Raw genomic sequence first — 21,162 nt, forward strand, 5'->3', positions numbered from 1 at the left:
TAGGGCTTGTTTTAAGTTTTTCTGCCTTATGGTGATTACTAAAAGCTGGCTGAGTGACCAGCAGTCTACAGTTTGTCCAGGGTGTAATGGGCCAGAAGAAGATCTTTTGCATTTTGTTTTATTTTGCCCTCTTTAACACGAAATCAGAAAGAGGACTATTCTCCCACCCAGAAATGCTGGTTTCACTCAAGCCCAAACTGCTTTGATACTCTTGCCGCAGGCAGAAACCATGCCAGTCGCATGGGGCTGCTAAGAATTCCTCAGAAAATCCTAGTACTGAAGGAAAAAGCTGCTTGAGGGCAAAGTTTGAAACTGTATTTTAACTTAATTCTACTGTTTTTAAAATTTGACTATATTGTAATTTGATTTGCTTTGCTGATTATTATTGATGTACTGTTGTAATGCTGTTTAGTATGTGGGTTTATGGATTGTTTTTATCCAAATAAACGTTGATGGTGATAAAAGATTCCGGGGTCACCATTGTTAGACTCCTCACCAGCCCTTGCAATACCTCCAAAGTGACCGAATCCGAACAGGGAACGTAATTCCAGAATTACTTCCTGGATTCTGTCCATGCAAGGCTTTCCTGTGGAGGTCAGATATGGCCAAAACAAGAAGAGTCCCCTAGCGCAAAGTTTGGCTGACTTGCATGAATGTGCTCAAGAAAACTGTCTCCAGGAAAAAAGTCTAAAGACCAAAGATAATATAGAGGTGTACCTTACTACCCCACACAAAGTTTATGAGGAAGACATGTGCCAGGGGATACCCACTGTTTATGTGGATAAATGCTCCTACGATGTTGATGATCACGGGGAAAAATAACTAGTGGCTGGCATTGGGAATTCCTGGGTGACTGATGCCCCAGAGTCCTCTGCTGGGTACAAAATAGGTCCCCAAAGTAGTCAGGTGGCAGAGTTGATGGAGGTACATCAAGCCATCCTCACTGTCATGCAACACCAACTCAAAGAACTGGTCATAATAACTGATTCAGGAATGGGTTCATGGAGCACCTGATTAATTGGAAAAATCGAGGCATGCTGTGTGCGAATAATAAACCACTTCCAGCATGGGAAGTTAATCCTAGCATTTGAAGATATGGTCACCTCTAATGAGATAACCATCCATTTGAAAAAAATCAGAGGTCACTCCAAAATAGAGGGACCAAACAAAACTGGAAATGACTTGCCTGACCAGTTAGCCAAAACCAGAGCAATACACGGGGATCTCATTGAAACCAATTCCCTGTTGGGGGAAATGCAGGTCACTGCTGTCACCAGGTCCCAAACACATGCCCCAAATTAACTCTCAACTGCCTAGTGGAGTAAAGAAACCACAGATGTTGATTTGATTATGACACACAAAGAGGACCCGCTAACTGGGAAATGTTATCAACATATTGAAGACCCCATGAAATTTCCTGTGACAGAATTCCATTATATTGAGAAAGAGGATCTCTGGGTGTTGATGAAGTTTTCCAAAATATTCAGAATCCAAGACGGTTTGTTGGTACGGAGATCCATAGCTTGATGTTACCAGTGGGTGGTACCTACCTCATTCTGAAGCCTGATGTTAAATCACACCCATGACATGGCCACTGCCGGTCATAGGGGGTTTCATACCACCTTAGAAATCTTGCGAGAGGTTGCCTACTGGCCACACCTGGGTCAGGACCTCGGCCTATACTTAAAGGGTTGTCTTGTGTGCGCTCATTTTCAGCCAAGTTCCCTCACACACAAAGCTCACCTACAGAAAAGGGGATTGACCCTGCCTTGGTTAGATTTGCAAGTCGATTTCATTAGGCCAGTGATTCACCCCTCTAGAGGAAACGAGTACATGTTGACGGTGAAATGCTTGTTTACCAAGTGGGTGGAATGTCTTCCGGCTCCAAATTACAAGGCAGAGAAAGATGGTGCCCTAATAATCAATCAAATCTTCTTTCGCTTCGTCCTTCCCCAAAGAATTGAGTTGGACCAAGGAAGTCATTTTACCAGTGAGGTGATGACAAAGATGTGGGAGATACAAGGAGTAATGAGAAAACTCCACATTGCTTACCACCCAGCCTCGAGCAGGGGAGTTGAAAGGTAAAATAAATCGATTGTGGACATCTTGAAGAAGTTTGTGGCGGACTCTGGACCTAGTTGAGTCATCCGATTACTGCTTGTCCATCTTCTGCAACAGAAATGTCACCATTTGAGATCATGACTGGATGAAAAATTGTGCTACCTCAGCATCTGCTCTACAGAACTCAAGAGAAGACCCTGATCAAGGCCTTCACAACCCATGAGTACATTGAGAATTTATTAAAACACCTTCAGCACGCTTTTGCTTATGGCCAGCGAAATTTCAAAAAATCGACAGAGGGGATGAAAACCCACTACAACTTAAAGACCACCAAGAAAGAGTATGAAGTAGGAGACAGGGGCTACCTGTAAAATGTCCAAAGGAACTAGGTGAAACAACAGATGTTACTCCCCTCTTGGCGCGGTGCTTTTGAAATTATCGATAAAATCTCACCTGTTGCCTATAAGGTCTGCATCCCTAAAGGAGAAGCGACGGAACAAAAATTGGTTCATAGGAATCAGTTGAAAAGCTGTTTCCCAGACAAAACTTGCAACTGATTGAAGAACCTAGTGAGGGTAGAGCCCAGAATCTACTGAAGAATAAAGGTAAAGAATGGGAACCTGGATGGAGAAGGAGTGAAACAACTTATACTTATCAGAAATGTACCAAAGGCAATAAGCATGTCTGAAATTGTGATGCCAAATGAAAAGCAAATGTATAACTCGTTGTTTTCTTTTCAATTCACACGCCACTCATACCAGGGAAATTAGTACTGTATGAAATACTTAACCTCTCTTTTATTCTCGGCAGATTAAATAACTCCTTGCCTGTACAGGCTGAAGGTGGAGCTACCGGAAAGGAAGGGGTGCAGGACCAAAAACCAAAATCTAAAAAGAGTGGACAGCAGACCAGAGTGCTACTCCCTCAGGACAAGGAAAAGAGCGGACATGCCCCAACGGAGAACCCTGGAATAAACCCAGGCCACAAAGAAACAGAAACCCCATTCTCTCCTTGCTCTTCTCTCTGCCTCACTGAAATCAAAAAGCCAGGAAGGGGGCATCTGTGGGGTGAAATATAGCCCCTGAATGCCATAAATAAATAGGCCAGAGCTATTTGTAATGCCCATTGAAGTATAAGGCCAGCACAGAAATGGTGATGTCAAACATGAGGCCTATTGAACCAAAAATAGGCCTAAAATCTAAAGGAAGGAAAGTGTGCTTGAACCGCAAAAAGGCGAAGATATGCACAATGCATTTCAGCAAGGAAAAGAAAGGCATGAAGTTGGAAATACTGTTTGACTCAATCTATGGAGAGATTCACTTTTACTTAAAGAGACATCAGTGCGTACATTATCTTCAATGTAATATCAGATTGTGCTCCAGTCATCTAAATTGAAACCAAGCATCTCGCATTTACAAGAAATAGAATAATTCCTTTTGTTTTTCCATCATTTAAATGGCAGTATGCAGAGAGAATTGCTCAAGAGACTTTCAAAAGTTTGAACATGTTTTTTTCATATAACTGCCCTGTACATATGGACAATCCAGAAGTGATACTCATGTATTTTTAAACTGTGAAATTAAAGAAGTATAGTCGATATGGATAAGGCCGAGGTGCCTTACAAAATGTCATGTAAAATGCATTGTGGGTGAGTTTAAAAGGCCATTGCTTGCAGTATCACATGAGCCGGTCATTTCTCCAAAGATGAAACTTAACCTCCAAGAGGTCTTGGTTCCTCTGCTGTCCCGAGGACAAGGGTCTGGTTGTCAACCATGAATTAGGGCCATTGCTTAAAAATATAGAAAGAAATAAACCGCTTAAATTGTAACCACGATGGGGACAGATAAGGCCATGCCTATTCTTTCAGCAGAAGTGAGCCTGAGGTCACAAGTCCCATAAAATGTCCATTAGAGTGTTGCCATCAAGGCCTCACAGGCCTTGAAGGGGAGACAAACATAAACATGAGCCAGCATCTGGCTGGTCACATGCTAAGGGTAAATGCAACTTAAGAGAACAAAGGGAAAAGGCTGCAGTTGAATTAATAGAAAAGCACATATTATCACATAATAAGGGTGGTGTATGTGCCACAAAGGTCATTCTCGACTTTTATCAAAGGTGACAGTAACCACCTTTGAACAATGCTAAAATGATTTTTGTGTGATAAATTTGATTTGGGACTTCCCTTGTTTCCGATAGATTTGAAAAATGGTGTGAGGGTAAAGGAAATAATTAACATGGGAACTAGGGAACTATATTTTTCACTTATATGGCTCCTGAGTAAAGAAAGAAAACCAGGATCTCTGCGTAGGAAGGGTGTGACGACTTCAGACTACCATCATCTGATGTGCCTTAGAATGTAGTTCTTAAAAAAATATTCATACATTTAAAGATGTGAAAACTTAGGGTACTTGCCATGTTGATAGATTTTTGGAGTGTTGTCCATGAAGAGCCCACAAGTCATTTTGGGATGACAAAGCTTTCTCCTCCCACAGCTGTCTTGACTCACAGCCCCCATCTCCTTGCCCTATTAGCACACAGGTGGGAGATGTTATGTTATGTTATGTTATGTTATGTTATGTTATGTTACGTTACGTTATGTTATGTTGTGTTAGAAAATTTCTAAAGCGCAGTGTTCACCCAAAGGCATCTTGGCGCTAGGATAGACAGCGAGGTGCAGCAGCAAGAACTAGAACAGATAGGTCTTCAGGTTTGTTTGTTTGTTTGTTTGTTTATTATTTGATAATGCGCACAAAACCCAGGGGTAGCCGGGCGCAGCGGGTACAAGGTTACTTAAGCTTACGTTGCATTCAGAGTAAAGAAAAGGAAAAAAAAAAGAAGACCAGATGATGTTCGCTGGCACGGAGCTGAAAGGGGAGGCTATTCCAGGTAATAGCGGCCCTCACAGAAAAAGCGCATCCACCCATCCGGGACAGCCTGATGCGAGGAACAGAGATTAGTAGGTCCGACTGAGAGTGCAAGGGCCGAGATGGCACATAACGGGAAAATGTTTCCTGTATGTATTTGGCACCTTGATTGTAGAAGGAGCGGTACACCAGGCACAGGAATGCGCTTTTCACTCGACAACCAATGTAGTTGTCTAAGCAGTAGGGTCATGTGAGCACAAGGAGGTGGGCAGATAACCACCCTAGCAGCAGAGTTTTGAAGCAGTTGAAGGCCTTTAGTAAGGTGGCTCGGCTGACCTAGATAAAGAGAGTTACAATAGTCCGTGGTACTCAGGACCAGGGCAGCCACCACAGGAGCACAATGTTTAGTAGAAATAAAGGGAAGCACCTTATGCAAAATCTGCAGTTTAAAATGCCCAGATGTGCATACAAATGCCACCTGGGGTGCCATGGAAAGGGAAGAAGAGAGCAGGACACCCAGATTCTTGACTGAGGTTGCGGGTGTAGGGCATGTACCTAGTGAGGAGGGCCAGAAATCAGGGGTCCAAAAGGAGTGGGGGTTAGAAGTGCCCACCATCAGTACCTCCATTTTTGAGCCAGTGAGCTTTAGCCAATTGGTCGCCATCCAGGCGCCAAGATCTTCCAGGCAGCTTTGTAACCGAGACGCAGTATCAGCCCTGGTGAGATCAAGACTAGCCAAGATCTGTGTATCATCGGCATACGAGTAATATCTGAAACCATGCGACAGCATAAGAACTAGAAGAGGGCCGATGTACATTTTAAAAAGAATGGGGGAGCCGATCCCTGTGGAACGCCAGAACGAAGCAGTCCTGGAGGGGAACGGAAAGGAGGCAGAGACACCAACAGGGTCCGGTCGGTCAGGAAAGCTTTGAACCAGTCAAAGACCTGTCCGCAGATTCCTGCATTGGACAACCATGCCAGAAGAGTGGAGTGAACTACCGTATCAAAGGCGTCGGATAAGTCCAATAAAAGAACCGCTCCCACCCCACCCTGATCAACTAACAGGGCAAGGTCATCCATAACAGGGTTGAGTACAGACTCAGTTCCCCTTCTGGGGTGAAAGCAGACTGAAGGGGTCGAAGAAGCCAGAGGATTCCAGAAAAGAAGAAAGGAGGGGGAGACCAAGGTCTCAAGCAGCTTCATATTGAACAGAAGCAAGGAGATGGGCCTAAATGTAGCCATTACCTTAGGGTCAAGGGTGGGCTTCTTCAAAAGAGGAAGCACCAGTGCATGTTTAAATTGGCTAGGGATTATACAAGTTTGAAGTGAGTTGTTAATATCAGTTGTGATATAAGAGGGTAGCTCAGTAGCAGTGTCTTTAATCAGTGTCAGAGGTATTGCGTCTGCTGGAGAGGCCAATTTAAGGCCATGAATGGCTTTGAGTATCTCGGAGGCAGAAAACACTGGAAAAGACGACCATGATGCCGTAGGGGCTGCCAGCCGAGGAAGGCTCTGCAATCGGTAGTAGAGGAAGCAGCCTTAGCAATATCTGCACGTATGCATTCGATTTTAGAGGAGAAGAAAGCCGCAAGGGAGTCAGAGAGAACTTGTGAGAGAACAATAGCAGAATCAGTTTTCGTATGGGCAGAAGGGGATTTTACCAATTCAAATAAGGCCTTAGGTCTAATTATGGCTGCTTCAATCTTGGCCTCAAAGAAGGTCTTTTTAGTCAGTAGAATAGCCTGATGGTGGTTAGACAGCAGGTTGCGAAAGGTGAGTTTAGCTATAGAGGAGTAGCACAGACTCCAGTTCCTTTCAGCTTGTCTGCAGGACAACTTTTTTAATTTCAGTTTGTCAGAGAACCAAGGCTCTGATAAATGCTTAATGCCTTTGGAAGGTTTGAGTGGGGCCATATGGTCGGCCACTTCCAGAAAGGCATTCTCAATTGTCATAAGACTAGGGCAGTTAGCAGAGGAGAGGTGTTCATGTTGGGCTGAAATGAGCTCAAGTTGAGATATTTTCTGCCAGTCACGTCTAAAGGCAGCAGGTTTAGTGACTGAGGGCTTGGAGGAAAGATACAGAAGAGTGAACTGAATAAGAAAATGATCTGACCAAAGAAGAGGGCATAGCAACAAGATTTCAATAGAGGAGACAGGGGCACATATGAAGTCCAGAATGTTGCCTAGTTGGTGGGTAGGTTGGCTGATCAATTGTGGGAGCCCCAAGTCGTCCATAGATGCTAAAAAGGACAAAACCTGGTTAGGATTGAAAGTGTTGGGTGACAAATTAAAATTGCCAGCAACCCAGAGGCTGGGATATTCTGTCATAAGTTCCAATATCAGTTCCGGGAATGCGGTGCAAAAATTAGCGTCAGCACCAGGAGGTCAGTAAACAAGCAGCATAGTCTGAGTGGATTGAGGTCAAATGGTCATATGAGCAAGGAGACATTCCATTCTCAAAGTATGGATAGGTGAAGTGCACCGATCGATATAGATGTCTTTATACAAGATGGCGACCCCTCCGCCAGGATGAGTGGCAGTACGGTCATCATGAATCAGACTCTAACCCAAAGGAAGAGTCTGAACTACCGAAGGGCCCGAGGATTCCTGAAGCCAGGTTTCTGTGAGTAGAAAAATTTCAAACTGATATGTGGAGACCAGATCATGGCAGTGCATAGCATGAGCTACCAGTGAACGTATGTTCAACATACCACATTAAAGACTGGGCATAGTGGTAGTGACAGTGGTTTGGATCTGAAGACAAGGTAGAAATCTTACTGGCCACAGTTTATCCGAGGGTGCCAAAGTAAGGAGCAGGGAGCGGGTCATAATGGGTGCTCCTTGAAGTACACCTGGCTCAGAGGTCTTTGCGTCCAAGTTGACATGCCTGATCCATGCACGGACGGGAGCACTGGCAAATAAATGCCTGGGGAGTGTCACGTGAGAGCCGGGGGAACTCGGCATCACAGACCAGAAAGAGGACTGCTGTGAATACACATGAACGCAGGCACTAAATTTCAAATAGCAGTAATTAAAACAAATTCAGAGCGTGAGTGTAGACACGGTGCCTAGAATATCATAAAAAGCAGTTTTAAAACAATTTCGTACAAGATAGCGGCTGCAAGGATTTAAAATGGCCCCTAATGGACACCTCACTTTCGACCACTCGCGGACGGGAGCACTGCCACATAAATGCCTGGGGAGTGTCACGTGGGAGCCAGGTGAACTCGGCCTGACAGACACAGAAAGAGGACTGTGGTGAATACATATGCACGCAGGCACTAAAGTTCAAATAGCAGTAATTAAAACAAATTCAGAGCGTGAGAGTAGACACACGTTGCCTAGAATATCATAAAAAACTATTTTAAAACAATTTTGTACAAGATAGCGGCTGCAAGGCTTTAAAATGGGCCCCTAATGTATACCTCACCTACCTACAAGGTGGGTAGAGAAAACCAACCAATCCCTTTTGTGGGAATAATGACAGGTTGTGATGTCATTTGCCCTATAAGTAAACCAGTTTGCATTAGAACTGGGTTGGCTTTTTCACTTATTCCGGGAGGCAACCTGCTGCTGAACACTTGTGAGAAACATCCAAGCAGAGAGGCCCAAATCTTGTATTGGAGACAGGAACCAGGAGACAGAGAAGCTGACTGGGACCCCTTGGAGGAGTCAGAGGAGATCCTTGGCTGACACCCTTGCTGTCCTAGAGGTACCCTGCTGTTCCCTGATGCCCATTTCAAGGCCTCTCCTGTAAGTAAAACTATCCCCCAAAGCCATAGATTGTGTACAAGCTGCAATTTTCAAGTATTGTGCTGGTTATTTCCCCGTAGAAAAATATCATGTTCTCTGTGTAGATCCTTAGCATATTTAATTAAAGTAAATCAATTAATTCCCCTATAGAAATCACGGGGTGTGTTTTGTTGACATTCGAAACCAACAAGCTCTTCCCAGTGTTTTTGAGCCAGTATAGACATAAAGATGTGCCAAAAGAATTAATTTCCAAAACCCTGTTTCCAACTCAGTGTGCAGGGTGCAAAATGAAGTGACCCATTGACCCCCTTTGTTTTAAATCAGAAGTGTGAAGCCTGGTAGTGCCTTTGCATGTGCAGGGTGCAAAACGAAATTGTCCCTTTGTGCCCATTGTGCTCTGACCAAAACCACAAAGCACTGCCTGTTCTGTTTAGGTGTCACAAAACGAATGTTCCCCTTGATTTTCAGTCCCTCATATTACATCTGTGGTAACAAGTAGAACAAATGATGGTTCCCCTTGAATCCCTTTTCCAAAGAGTGCATTTTATCAGAATTAATCTCAAAACAATGTTTCCATTGTGTTCCCACTCTCTGCCACTGGGCTTCAATTCTGAGGGGTCAAGTCTAATTGATGTTGGAGGGCGGGAGGTGCTAGGAGAAAAGTATTATAACCAAATCAGCAATCACTGTGTGTCTTGAATTGTTCTTTTTCTGTATTGGTGGGTGATTTGAAAATATATTGTGACTGCGTATCTCAGAATCATCTCTGTGTTGGTGCCTTTACCAAAGTAATTTTTGTTCTTGTGTTGCCCCAGCACTGGTGGGGGATGTTAGTCTGTCCAATTTGGTTTAAATAAATGGATAAATGTATTCTCACTACACACCGGCCTGTCCATTGTGGAACTGTGTACTTGTTGGGGTTTGGTTGCGAGAAGAGTTGGAGGCCTTACCAAACTGAACCAAATCAAAATCATTGTGAGTTATTGTGTGCCAGATTCATTGGGGGGTAAGAACCATGGGCACTAAACATAAGCCTATCTTTAAAAGGAAGTCCAAAGATGTTCCCGACCTGGCCCTTGGAACTGCGGATCTGTCCCTCCAGTCCCCAGATGCAAACTCAGCAATGTGTGCCCTTTTTTGCCTAAAGGGAACACATCCCACTCCTTTGGGGCATTTATTTGCTCTCCCTGTGGTTAGGAAAGGTCCTTGGTGCTGCTAAATGCCTCTTTCACAAGTTTAAGCAGCAGCAAATTCACAATCGCAGGTCCAAACGTGCACATCCAGGTGTGCTGTAAAACTCATGTTCAGTCCGGAATCCACCAATCACGCCCCCGTTGGTTGGCAGAGTTTCACCAAATCAAGTCAAGGTCATGAGATGGACCAGACCCCAACTTTTCATCTACGTTTGGAGTCAATCTTTTAGTCCTGTTTAATACTATATGTGTGCAAACATTATTTATGGAAATTTGACTGGGATTGTGTAATCTTTGGCCAAACTCATCCTATATCTCTGTTTCCACTGTACTGACAGCCACTTAACTGTGGGCTGGATTTCTTTTAATGGACATGTTTTGTGGCGATTATTAAACGTGGGCCATAGTAACAGTCACGATTAAATATTGTTTTTTCTCATGGGAGTCCAACGTTATCTTGACAAAAGATCCAAGAGCTATCAGCTCTTCAACATACATATATGAATTCACCCTTCCCATCGCCACACTGTCAGGCTGCCACTATCTGAAAAGCATTTCCTTTTAATCAAGGTACAAAACCTTGTGTGTATTTGGGCGGAAAGTTTCACGCCTATCTGTGTGAATCGCATTCATGGGAAAAGACATTTGACCTCCCCCCCCCCCCCCCCATGACCTAACCACACGACACGTGATCCCTGCCTACTATACAGAGCTGAACCTGGTCGAAAGCAGGGGTTCGTTTCTTTAATTGTTTTAAGTCTTCATTTAGAGGCCGAATGTAGAGCGTGTTGCTGTTTGAGGGTTGCATATAAGGCGTGAGCAGAGACGTGTGTAGTGTATTATATAAACAGCGCCGCCGGTGCACGCCTCCACATGATCTCCCCACACCCTTCAAAGAACAATGGGGCCGCGCGGGAGCCGGGGCCAATAATGTCGCCGACGTGGTTAAATCCGAGGAACTCACGGCGGCATCGTGTGTGCACACAGTGCAAGGCAGAGCAGGCAGTGTGCAGGAAAGCAGCGCTGCAGCCTTGCAACCACCCCTGGCTCTGGATGCAAGTCTCCTTTGCCAAATGCAGTCTTTTTTTATCAGCATATTGTTATAGGGTCTTAATAAAATATCCCATGCTTTGGTCGGCGTGTCTTCTTGGCTGCTCCAGTCTACAGGGGAGCATTTCAATAATTGGTGCATGGTCACAGCTTCACAGAAGAGGCGCAGCGCGGGCATGCCTCGGTTTTTTGTGAGGGCGGGTGTGGAGGTGCATCGCCATCATCGGCCAAGCACTGGCAGCGGGCATTGGGCTGAGGGGTAGCTGCTCTTTGGGGTCCCTGCCTCCGGTACCGGTGATGGAGAGCCGGCCCTCCGCCTAGAGCTGTGATTGCTCGCGCCGCTCCTCCTCCCGCACTGGAGAGGGGGGAGAGGCAGCGAGCGGAGGATGAGGTCATCCCTTCTCCCGTCCGCCGGCGGGGAGCGCGGGGAGTGATGTGGTCCGGGGAGGGGGTCTTTCGGAGCGCTGCAGTCCGGCGGGCGACGCTCCAGCTGGCGGCAGCAGCCAGCCTCGGGCGGCAGAGAGGGTGCGGGGGGCGGGCGCTGTCAGTGAGAGGGGCCCGATAGAGGAGGCTCTCTCCGCGTGCTCGGGGGGAGGGAGGGGGGCAGAGGATTCATCATGGCCGCGAAGTCAGACGGGCTGCTGAAGATGAAGAAGAGCGACGTGGCTTTCACGCCCCTGCAGAACTCCGAGCACTCGGGCTCCGTGCAGGGCCTGGCGGGTGCCACTCTGCCCGGGGGCGAGGCGGGCGCAGCCAGCCCAGGCTGCTCAGAGGGCGGCGGTGGCTGCTGCGGTGGTGGCGGGGCCGGGGTGGAGGGCGGCCGCGGTCCGGCGCCCTCAGCCTCCCTGTGCTTGAGGCCGGGCGGCCGTCGGCAGCGGCGCTACTCGCCCTGGGACTGCCTGTGGGTGCTGGCCGCCGCCCTCGTCTACCTGGCAGACGTGGGCACGGACGTGTGGCTCTCTCTGGACTACTACCGGCGGGGACAGCGCTGGTGGTTCGGGCTGACCCTCTTCTTCGTGGCGCTGGGCTCGCTCTCCGTGCAGCTCTTCAGCTTCCGATGGTTCGCCAGCGACTTCAGCACCGAGGACAGCGGCCAGCCGCAGCAACCGGCCCAGCCGGGGGACGGGGCCAAGGCGGGGACCGGCGCCGGGGAGGAGCCCGTGCGGCCGGCCACTCCGCAGCGGCAAGCCTCCACCGCCAGCAAGAGCGCCCCCGCGGGCCTGGGAGCAGCGGGGGGCAACGCCCGGGGGCGCTCCAGCTCCTGCGCCTTCTGCATCTGGCTGCTGCAGTCCCTCATACACATCCTACAGCTGGGCCAGCTCTGGAGGTAATACGCCTGTCTAGGGCCCCCTACCCGCCCCCACTATGTCTACCTCTTGAAGAGGACCCTGACCACAATATGTGTGCATGCCATATACGTGATACCGAGGGCAGTGCCCGTGTCTCCATTAGTAGTGAATTGCGGCATACTGCATGGCTTTTGTTGATCCTGGCTAAGTACTCTTTGGTGCCCACAGTATACCCACGTGCCCTCGCCCTGCTCGCCTTGGCCATACAGCTGCAGGTAGGACCGTGGCTGGTTCGCGTAAAGCACATAGCACTGGTCTGCACTCGCATCCTGGGACATCACGTCCAAGCAACGGGGCGGTCTATAGTACCCGCACACGCGCCTGCCTCCAGGTGAGCATGTGGCAAGGCATAGCTTGCCACGTGACCACGTGCCCATAGTAAGTTCACACCTATGTGCTTCCACTGGACAGCGCCGGGCTTAGATCTGGCGCCTGCGGTATCGGGTGATTGTTGGCACCTGGGCTCCATTCGTTCTCCTGGCTTTGGTTTCATTGTTGCTCTGGGGGCGGCCCCGTGCTATTGGCACTGCTCCCCCCGTCTGCCCGTTTTACACGTTAATGGCACATCTAGAAATGGCAAATCGTCTGCACTCCATCGCCCTTCTCTCAATCGTCTACTGTTTAGTACAGTGTTTGCAGTTGTTCTTGTTGCTGCATCATGTATGTTTAGGGGACACACGCAGTGGTCGATACAGAAGGGTGCCGTGCCAGATAGGGCACAGTATGTGTTTAATAATGTCTAACTCTATGAGAGGGCATCCATTGCACGCCCGCCCTTTACGCAGAGGGTCCTTCAGCGGGAAACCGCGCCTACACATTTGCTTGATTAAGGTCCAGCAATGGCAGTCTGGGGGTGATAGCGCCTTGGTGTAAAGCGCTCTATCAATCAATCAAATCAATCTTTCCACAGATCCTGCTAATGTGAGGGAGCCTCTACCTGAGGCGGTCCCAAGGTGTCCTACACAGGTACACGCGAGCTTTGCATCTGCAGGCAGAAGAATGCATAGCCTGAACAAGATTGTGTTAAAAGCGGGAGAATGCAAGGCAACCAGGCTTCTGGCACAACACTGCCTGTCCCCATTAGACTCCACCTTTCCCTATTTCCTTAAGTCGTTCTCGTTCTCTTGCCCACCAAGGTGCCTTTAGCTACACACACAAGTAGAATTGCAACATCTATGTCAACCCACATGATCCATATGTCTGTACCTGTTACTAAAATGTGTAAGTCCTCAAGAAGCGTTCCATAAAATCATCTTCTCACTTATTTTCCAGCGTGTCTGATTTGGCTGGGGTAGACTCATGGGGTCACAAGGGAAAAGGGGAGGGGTAAACAAGAATGTTTTTCAGCGGAGGCCCGCTCTACCCTCTCACTGTTTCTGAAAAATAGACTCAAATTATTTGGCACCATGTTGCAGCCCAGCGAGGCCCCTTTTCTGAGGATGCCTGTTTATCTGCCAGGGACTCACTGTATTTGTGTTTTGAAAATTCAACCCCACCCTGATATGATATGATAGCTTATTTATAACCCGCTTAATACCCAGAGGTTTCTAAGCACAGGCACGCGGATCGAACCCGTGTTGCTACATGTCATCTTGCTTCCAAGCCAAGCACGTTGCACCTGAGCTATCCTCCCGAGACTGGAAACCCCGAAGGGATGTGCGTTGCATCTGAAAGCAATAACCACATACACGCACCCTCCCAAAAAGAGACCGGGGGCAGCTGCATTGCTTCCTGCTCCCCGGAGTGCCCCCGTGGCCAGCATTGCACTGAAATTGATAGTAAATTGGTAATGATGTCTGCTGTTTTTGATTGGCTTAGAATACTCCCCCGAGCCTACACGGGAACAGCCCACAAGATGCTTAAAATCCAAGCCTCCGTGTGGGCAACAGATCAAGGAATAGATGCAGTATTCCGAGAATCCGCATATATTTGGACCGAGCCTGGATCCAATGTTAGCCTGACTTCTGAATGAATGCATTTCCTGTACATTTTGCTCAGAATTAATTTGGATCAGTTCAGTTAAAAATTGGTTACCTGACTCTATGTAAGTACTGAGAGCAAAATTACCATTTTGCTATCTGAAAAGTGAACAAAAACTTCACTGATCTGTGTTGAGAAGCCTCTTGTTAATAGAGGAGTAGCGAAAATTCAGCTTTGTGTAAGTATTTGGCTGAATTCTGGCTGAAAATGAGCTAATTGGCCTTGGCCAAATACTTAATAATCACTCGAAACCGAATAGTTTCCCCTACAAAATACATCCAGCACTGCTTTGATTACCTGCCTGGAATCATTCAGGCATGCCACGTTTATTCTTCAAAATGATCATTAAACAAATGCTGCTGTCCCTTGTTTGATTAAGTACATGCATAGCAGAGTTGTGGAAGTGCAAGCAAATTCCCTGCCCGTCATGTGCTGGACAGACAGATTTTCATGTGGTAGTTTGCTGGCGATGGGTGAGCTGGCGATGGGTGAGCTGGAGATGGGTGAGCTGAAAACTCTCAATATTTTCAATGTATCTCTGGTGTCCTCTGGATTGAGTAGTTGAAAACAATTGACATGGAGCAATAGTTTATAAAGTCGCTATTGGAAAATGGTATTTTCTTTAGGAGCTTATTGATTTGCTTATGATCTTTGAGAGAAATCAGAAAGTTACTGGTTCCAATCCCACCAAATCCAAATAATATAATTAAGTGCATTAATGTATCTGTTGCAGAGATGCCAGTAAGTTCCAAACCCCAATAAAATAGCTCAGTGGGTAGTGTGTCTGCATCAAAGATCTGTATCCAGCCTACAGGTCAAGGTTATAAAGCAAATAAGATGGCTCAGTGGGAAGTGTGCCTGCGGCAGATATGTGCTTGTGATATTGAAACATAGGTTACAATTCCTGCCCTCTAACTTTCTTGTTGCTAAAATGAGTCCCTTTGAATTGAGTAAAAGTGATGTTACCAAAAATATGGCTATATTTCTTTACCAAAATGTCCCTGTCTTCCCATACATTACAGAAGTAAAAAAGAGGGATATTGGTGTAATAAAGATGAGGAGATACAAGTTTACAATTTAGAAACATTGGACCACATATATGTACAAGTGAAACAAATAAGTAAAATAAACAGCACATGTCAATTAAAGATCTGGAAAATAAGCACTGTCCCTTCCCTATAGGTTCAACCGAGTACCATGGAGAAATCATCATTGCCGATATATTTTTGTCTGGTGTCTTTTAAAATGCCATAATACACCACAAACATACACCAACCGAAAAAGAAGTAAAAAATCTGTCTATTAATGAAAAGATATTTTTCGTCATCCCCACTCAGTACCACAGGTAGAAAGTATGGCTTTAGCATCCAAAAGGTTTGTATAAATTGGCACTTCAGCAGTCAGCAGAGTGCTAGTTGATGTAATCTCTCCTTTTGTGTTTCAGTGCCTTGCTGGAGCCAGAAAGCTAAATATGTGCACATCCAAAAGGAACATTTCAAAGTACAAGTAGACCCATCCCAGTCTCCCTTCACAGTGATTGCATACATGCATGCATACTATATTTTTGGGGGAGTCTTATTTACTTGGACTCTGCCCAACAAGCAACACCTATGAATGCACCAAAATATAAACTGTGCTGTTGTTGAACAGCTTATTTTCTGATAATATATTCCTTTCATGGTTCACACAAATAACAACAAAGAAAAGAATTGCAATAAAGAATGAATATACATAATTTAAAGTGTGTTTTTAATTTACAAAGAGTTTTTCCTTGTCTACATAACTTCATTTGTTAAGAAGGCAACTATTCGGCTCCGTATTCGGCCGAATACTTGTCAAACTATTCGGTATTCAGCAGAATACTTAAACCTACTATTTAGGACCCCCCAACTCGTTATGGCACTTCACTTCCCAGGCTGCAGATTTTACAAGCCTTAACTCTATGCTTTTAATTCGCTGCCAACTTGACCAGTGAAATATGCTGTTCTCAGTTGCGTGTCAGGGAGTTGTGGCTTTCTCAGGGGGTATCGAAGGGTGGCGGGGAAGGATGGAGTGGAGTCAAAATGGTAAAGGGGAAAAATAGTACACGCTCATAGAACTGTCAAACTTTTTGTGAACATGCTTAGATTACACCAGACCTTTCTAAGCATAAGTGTTGCATAAGAGGTGCGAACATCAGTTACTTCTAATTTATTTATGAATACCATTTCGAGGTGTGAGTTACAGCCAGAGACAGGCATACGTTATGAAAGGAGTAATTTATGCCAGAAACAGACTTCCTGGTGAATGGCTATGTAAACGTTTTAATTTGTAAAACAACTAATGAAAAACACTTTTCATTGACCTTTAGAAAGTGCTGCATACATATGGGATGTTAAAAGGTGTCAATTGCATCAGTTAAGGTAGCTGTGCAGCCTTGTCTACCCTGACAAGCACTGCTGAGGACAGCACACATACCAAAACAAATTCAATAACAAATTACCCTTATTTCACCTCGGGAGCCACCTGTGATATCCTCTACAAGAACATTGCTGTTCTCGTGGTAGGACACATACTTTGTGGTAGCTGTAAGGAGAAGAGGCATGTGTGCTCATACTCGAGAATTATAGTAAGGAAGTTGTCACATGATGCCACTGCATGCCCGTGTCTCTCACCACCCAAGCATTTAATGCACCAGGTGGAAAGCCACTGCATGACTGTGTCTCTCACCACTCATGCATGGAATGCGCCAGGTGGAAAGCCACTGCATGCCTGTATCTCTCACGACCCAAACATGGGATGTGCCCTGTGGAACACCAGAGCATGCATGCATCTCTCACCACTCAACCACGGGATGCACCAAGTGGAATGCTACTGCATGCCTGTGTCTCTCACCACCCAAGAATGGGGTGCGCCAGGTGGTAAGCCACAGCATGCCTGTGTCTCTCACCACCCAAGCATGGGATGCACCAGGTGGAACACCACTGCATGCCTGCGTCTCTCACCATCCAACCATGGGATGCTCCAATTGGAACGCCACTGCATGTCCATATCTCTCACCACCCAAGCATGGGATGCACCAGGTGGAAGAATGGGTGAGGTCCCTCGATATGGAGAGGACTTGAATAGTTCATAGCTATGCACCTGGCATGAGGAAAAAGCCACAGTGTATTATCCCCCCTCTGTAGAATGCCTATTGCATGGGCAGGAGAGCCCGCAAGAATCATTGCTACTGATGTGGTGGATATTCTGACCTCTGGCAACTCAGTAAATATTACATCAGGTTCGATGTGACAATGCTGACATACATGTCAGGCACATGGAAACGGGCTAACAAACAGACTTCTCTTTATTGAACCACTTTGTAACTTGTATTATATGGTAGAGACCCTCCCCCCAAGCTCCACTGCAGAGCATTACCAATAACCCCGAAGGATCTTTCCCGACGTCTCCAATCCACCCGTTTTTGCTTCTTTTCTTCCCTTCCACGCTCAATTTCTGTTTAGGTTTGTCTGATGGGTGATGAGTGAACGACATAGAAGAGCAAATGAATACTATTTTCGATGCTGTTGTGGGAACTCAGAGTTTCAAAGAGTACCTTGGTGTGCTGTGGCTTGACGTCTCGGAGCTCAAAGCATATACTAATAGCAAGGGGTGATACAGCTGTGGCCGGGCGCCATCTTCTAGGGATGTGTCTTTGCTGCATGGCTGGTGTCTAGCTCATCATTTTAACCCCTCTCAGTCGAGCTGTCTTCTTTGAACCCCTTTGCACCTTACCTCTACAGTGAGGCAGGAGATCTCCTTTTCGCAACACACTATTGGGCTTTTGCTGTTTGTGTTGACATTTTTTAAGCTGGCATCAGAAGTACCACAAATTTGAATTGTGCATGAGTCCGGGTGGCGGGGCCTTATGAGAGGGATCCGGGGAAGAAGAAGTGGTAAAATGCAGTACCAGGGATGTGGAGAAAAGGGAAATGGATAGAGGTCACGGAAGAAGGGTTAGCCAAGGGGAAGTGGGTTAACAAAAGAGGCGGTAAGTCAGAAGAAGGGAGAGTATGTGAAAACCAGATGGGTCTAGTATTGTGGATAAAATCAGAAGTTCCTTTGCAGGGATTTTTTTGAGTGCCTTGGTTGGCAGCTTGGGCCTTTTGATCGATCTCTTTTTTTCTGTGGAGTATGTTTGTATTTTTTTAACCCCTTTGCTGCTCGAATCCCCGGCATCATTCACCAAGTACTTGTACAATGATGCGATGAGTGATGCCCTCGTGCCTCGCTCCATTCTCCCTTCTCTTGCATTTCCCACCAAATCTAGCATGGAAGCGGCCAACAGAGGTGTGGACGGCTCGGCAAAAACGCTGTAGTCTGGCGCAAACTCTGCCGGCTTCCCTTTCGCTGCTCCTCACTTAGTTTTCCTACCTTCCACTTTAGTGTTTGCAGCAGACGTGGAACCCAATTTCCCCTCTAAGAGTTCCTTTCCCACCCCCAACCCCTCATCACTCCCAGTCTATTCCCAGTTTGGTTGCGTACACACTCCACAGCCCATGTCCCAGCTCTACTCCCATCTTAATCTCAACGATTCTCTCCACTGCCTTTCTCGGTCCTTGCCGCCCCTCAGAGCGGCTCCCCAATTGATCTTCCAGCCCTTCTTGCACACTCTCCACATTTCCACCACCTCCACCGCTCTGATCAGAGCTGCAGCGTCCCTTTTAGATTACATTCACCCTCCCCAATTCGTTAACAGCTCTTCTTCTCTGCCTCCTACTGCAGTGGGATTTTGCCCACAACCGTTGCCTGTTGTCGGCCACTTACCCGACACCGCTCCAGTGTTGTCTCTGGGCGTGTGAGCAAATAAGTGTCTGCAGAATGCAACAGCCAAACCATTGGCTTTACTTTTGTGTGCTGTTCCTCTTGCAGCGCAACGTTATATTACAGGGTCCCTCCCCTCTCTGCAGTGAGTTCAGCTAAAGTTAAACTAATTGAGTTCAGTAGCAAAACATGCATTGCGGTATTTGCTGCCGACCTCGGCCTGGTGTAGCACTCTTGTGTTGGCCTCAAACATGCCTGTTAATCTTTTACGTCTCTAGTTCAATTATGGGATTGAGTGCATGGGTCAATTCTCCACTTTAAACCCCAAGGAAAGAGGCTCTGCAGGTCATGAGCCATAGCTTCCCCGGTGTACTCTGGGTGCTTAAACCTGCACTCGAAGACAGTCTCCTAGTCGTGCCATCAAGATGCATTGCAGAGCCACTCCATGTTGTCAGTAGTTCTGGAAAAAATACATTTAAATGTCCACAGTCCGAAAGGGGGATTATGTGCTTAGTCAGTAGTTCTCCTGAAAACCCGGTGTGGTTGGGGCTCTCGAGGGCCGAACTCGACTAAATTTGGATCTAAATTCGGTATCTGAATATGTAGATAGCACATTGTAACCTGCTGGGATCTCAAATGCACCATACCCTAATGGCTATGTAAAAGAACCCTTTCTTCGCTGTAACCAGAGATGTAAGCTTTACTGTAACCTACGCCCTGATACCCATGGGCGTATAACAAATTCTATAAATAAATAAAAATAAAATAAATAAATACGTAGATCTTAATGTTTAGAGGGATAGGTTGGGCAGACAGGGGTTGACTTACTCTCTTGCACCTTATAACACTAACTGACAAGAGACAAACATGGATGATTAAAAACACGTTCATCGTTTTGTACAGAGACACGCATGTAAAAAAATAAAATAAACAATGCACCTGATTTATATAATCATTTAAGTGGTTGATGTCAATGAATACAAATCTGGTGAGAGTAAGTTATGTACACTTTCATAAAAAATGTATGGGCATCTCAAGGGATTTAAATGGAAAAAACTGGGAGTGTGAAAGGAGTGGCCAAGGACAGGAATGCATATTAGGGTCACACCCACAAAGGGTTGGCCTTTTTGTGGATTCACAATCCCTTAGGAGTTTTTTTCTAAGGATTTTACCAGCAGGTACCTTGCCCCCTGCACATCAGCCAGTGTTCTTCACAATCCACCACACTTCCATATTAGACATTAAAGGGCAAATTAATGTAATTATTTGCGTGTAAAATCGGGCAATTGCACGCCATTCAGCGTGCAAAACCCTGTTCATCGATTCATGGAATCGACTGCGAAGCACTTTTTCCTAACTTGTGTGGACTTCACACAGGCTTGGCATTTCTCTGGCAGCGGTCGAGTGCCTTGCACAAGGCCTGCGTAGAGGGCGGAGTAGGGGGCGGAACTTGAAAAATGAGGAAGAACAATGGAAAAAGTGGGCGTTACGAGGGAAGAGTTGCAGGCAGTCCATAGCACTCCCACAAATGCACATGACAAAACATATTCATGTAGGTGACCGCGCAATTACCCGCCTGCGAAATGCCCATGCAAATCCCACGATGTCATTGCCACCAGAAAGCAGGCGTAACTACAGTTGCGGATAGCATTCGCTGTGCGGAGGTGGGTGTGCATGTCAGATTTAGGGGTGTGTGTATGTAGACAGGGATCTAATCAGACTTAGGTGTGCATGTACGCAGTGTAGTGTGGAGCAGAAATAGTTTACGGGTGTTCGCACACAGATTTTCTGAGTTTCTCCCGAGTTACGACACATCTTATGCATATTGTTGGGAAGCCGGTACCAGTTACGGGGAACCCTGTGCAGGGTCCTCGACATGCAGGCCCTAAAGGGGAACCCCACGCACTGATTGATGGGTGCGCGTTTTCGCACTTGGGGAAGAACGCAAAGGAAGCTGTACTGGCTGTTTTTTGCTTCGTGTGGGGGTGTGTTGAGGGCATTCCGTCTTCTGCGACTGACGTACACGGTTTCTCTGCACTGAAAATTCCATGAATATGCGGTACCCCTTTTTTATTCAGCATGCAGGTTCGTGCAGTGTCATTCTTGGCACGTGACCTTTGCAGGATTT

General features: G+C 46.4%; 1 protein-coding gene across 1 annotated transcript in view; it reads left to right on the top strand.

The window, feature by feature from the left end:
* The first annotated feature begins 11,125 nt into the window (after positions 1–11,125).
* The window catches only part of XKR4 (XK related 4), a 916,393-nt gene continuing 906,356 nt past the window's right edge, over positions 11,126–21,162 (top strand). The window contains exon 1 of the mRNA XM_069621058.1: positions 11,126–12,247. Coding sequence (XP_069477159.1) covers positions 11,538–12,247 — 710 coding nt within the window. The 5' untranslated portion in view covers positions 11,126–11,537. The remainder of the gene's footprint in view (positions 12,248–21,162) is intronic.

Source organism: Ambystoma mexicanum, chromosome 5q (assembly GCF_040938575.1).
Source record: "Ambystoma mexicanum isolate Mex_15411 chromosome 5q, UKY_AmexF1_1, whole genome shotgun sequence".
NCBI classification, from domain to species: Eukaryota; Metazoa; Chordata; class Amphibia; order Caudata; family Ambystomatidae; genus Ambystoma; species Ambystoma mexicanum.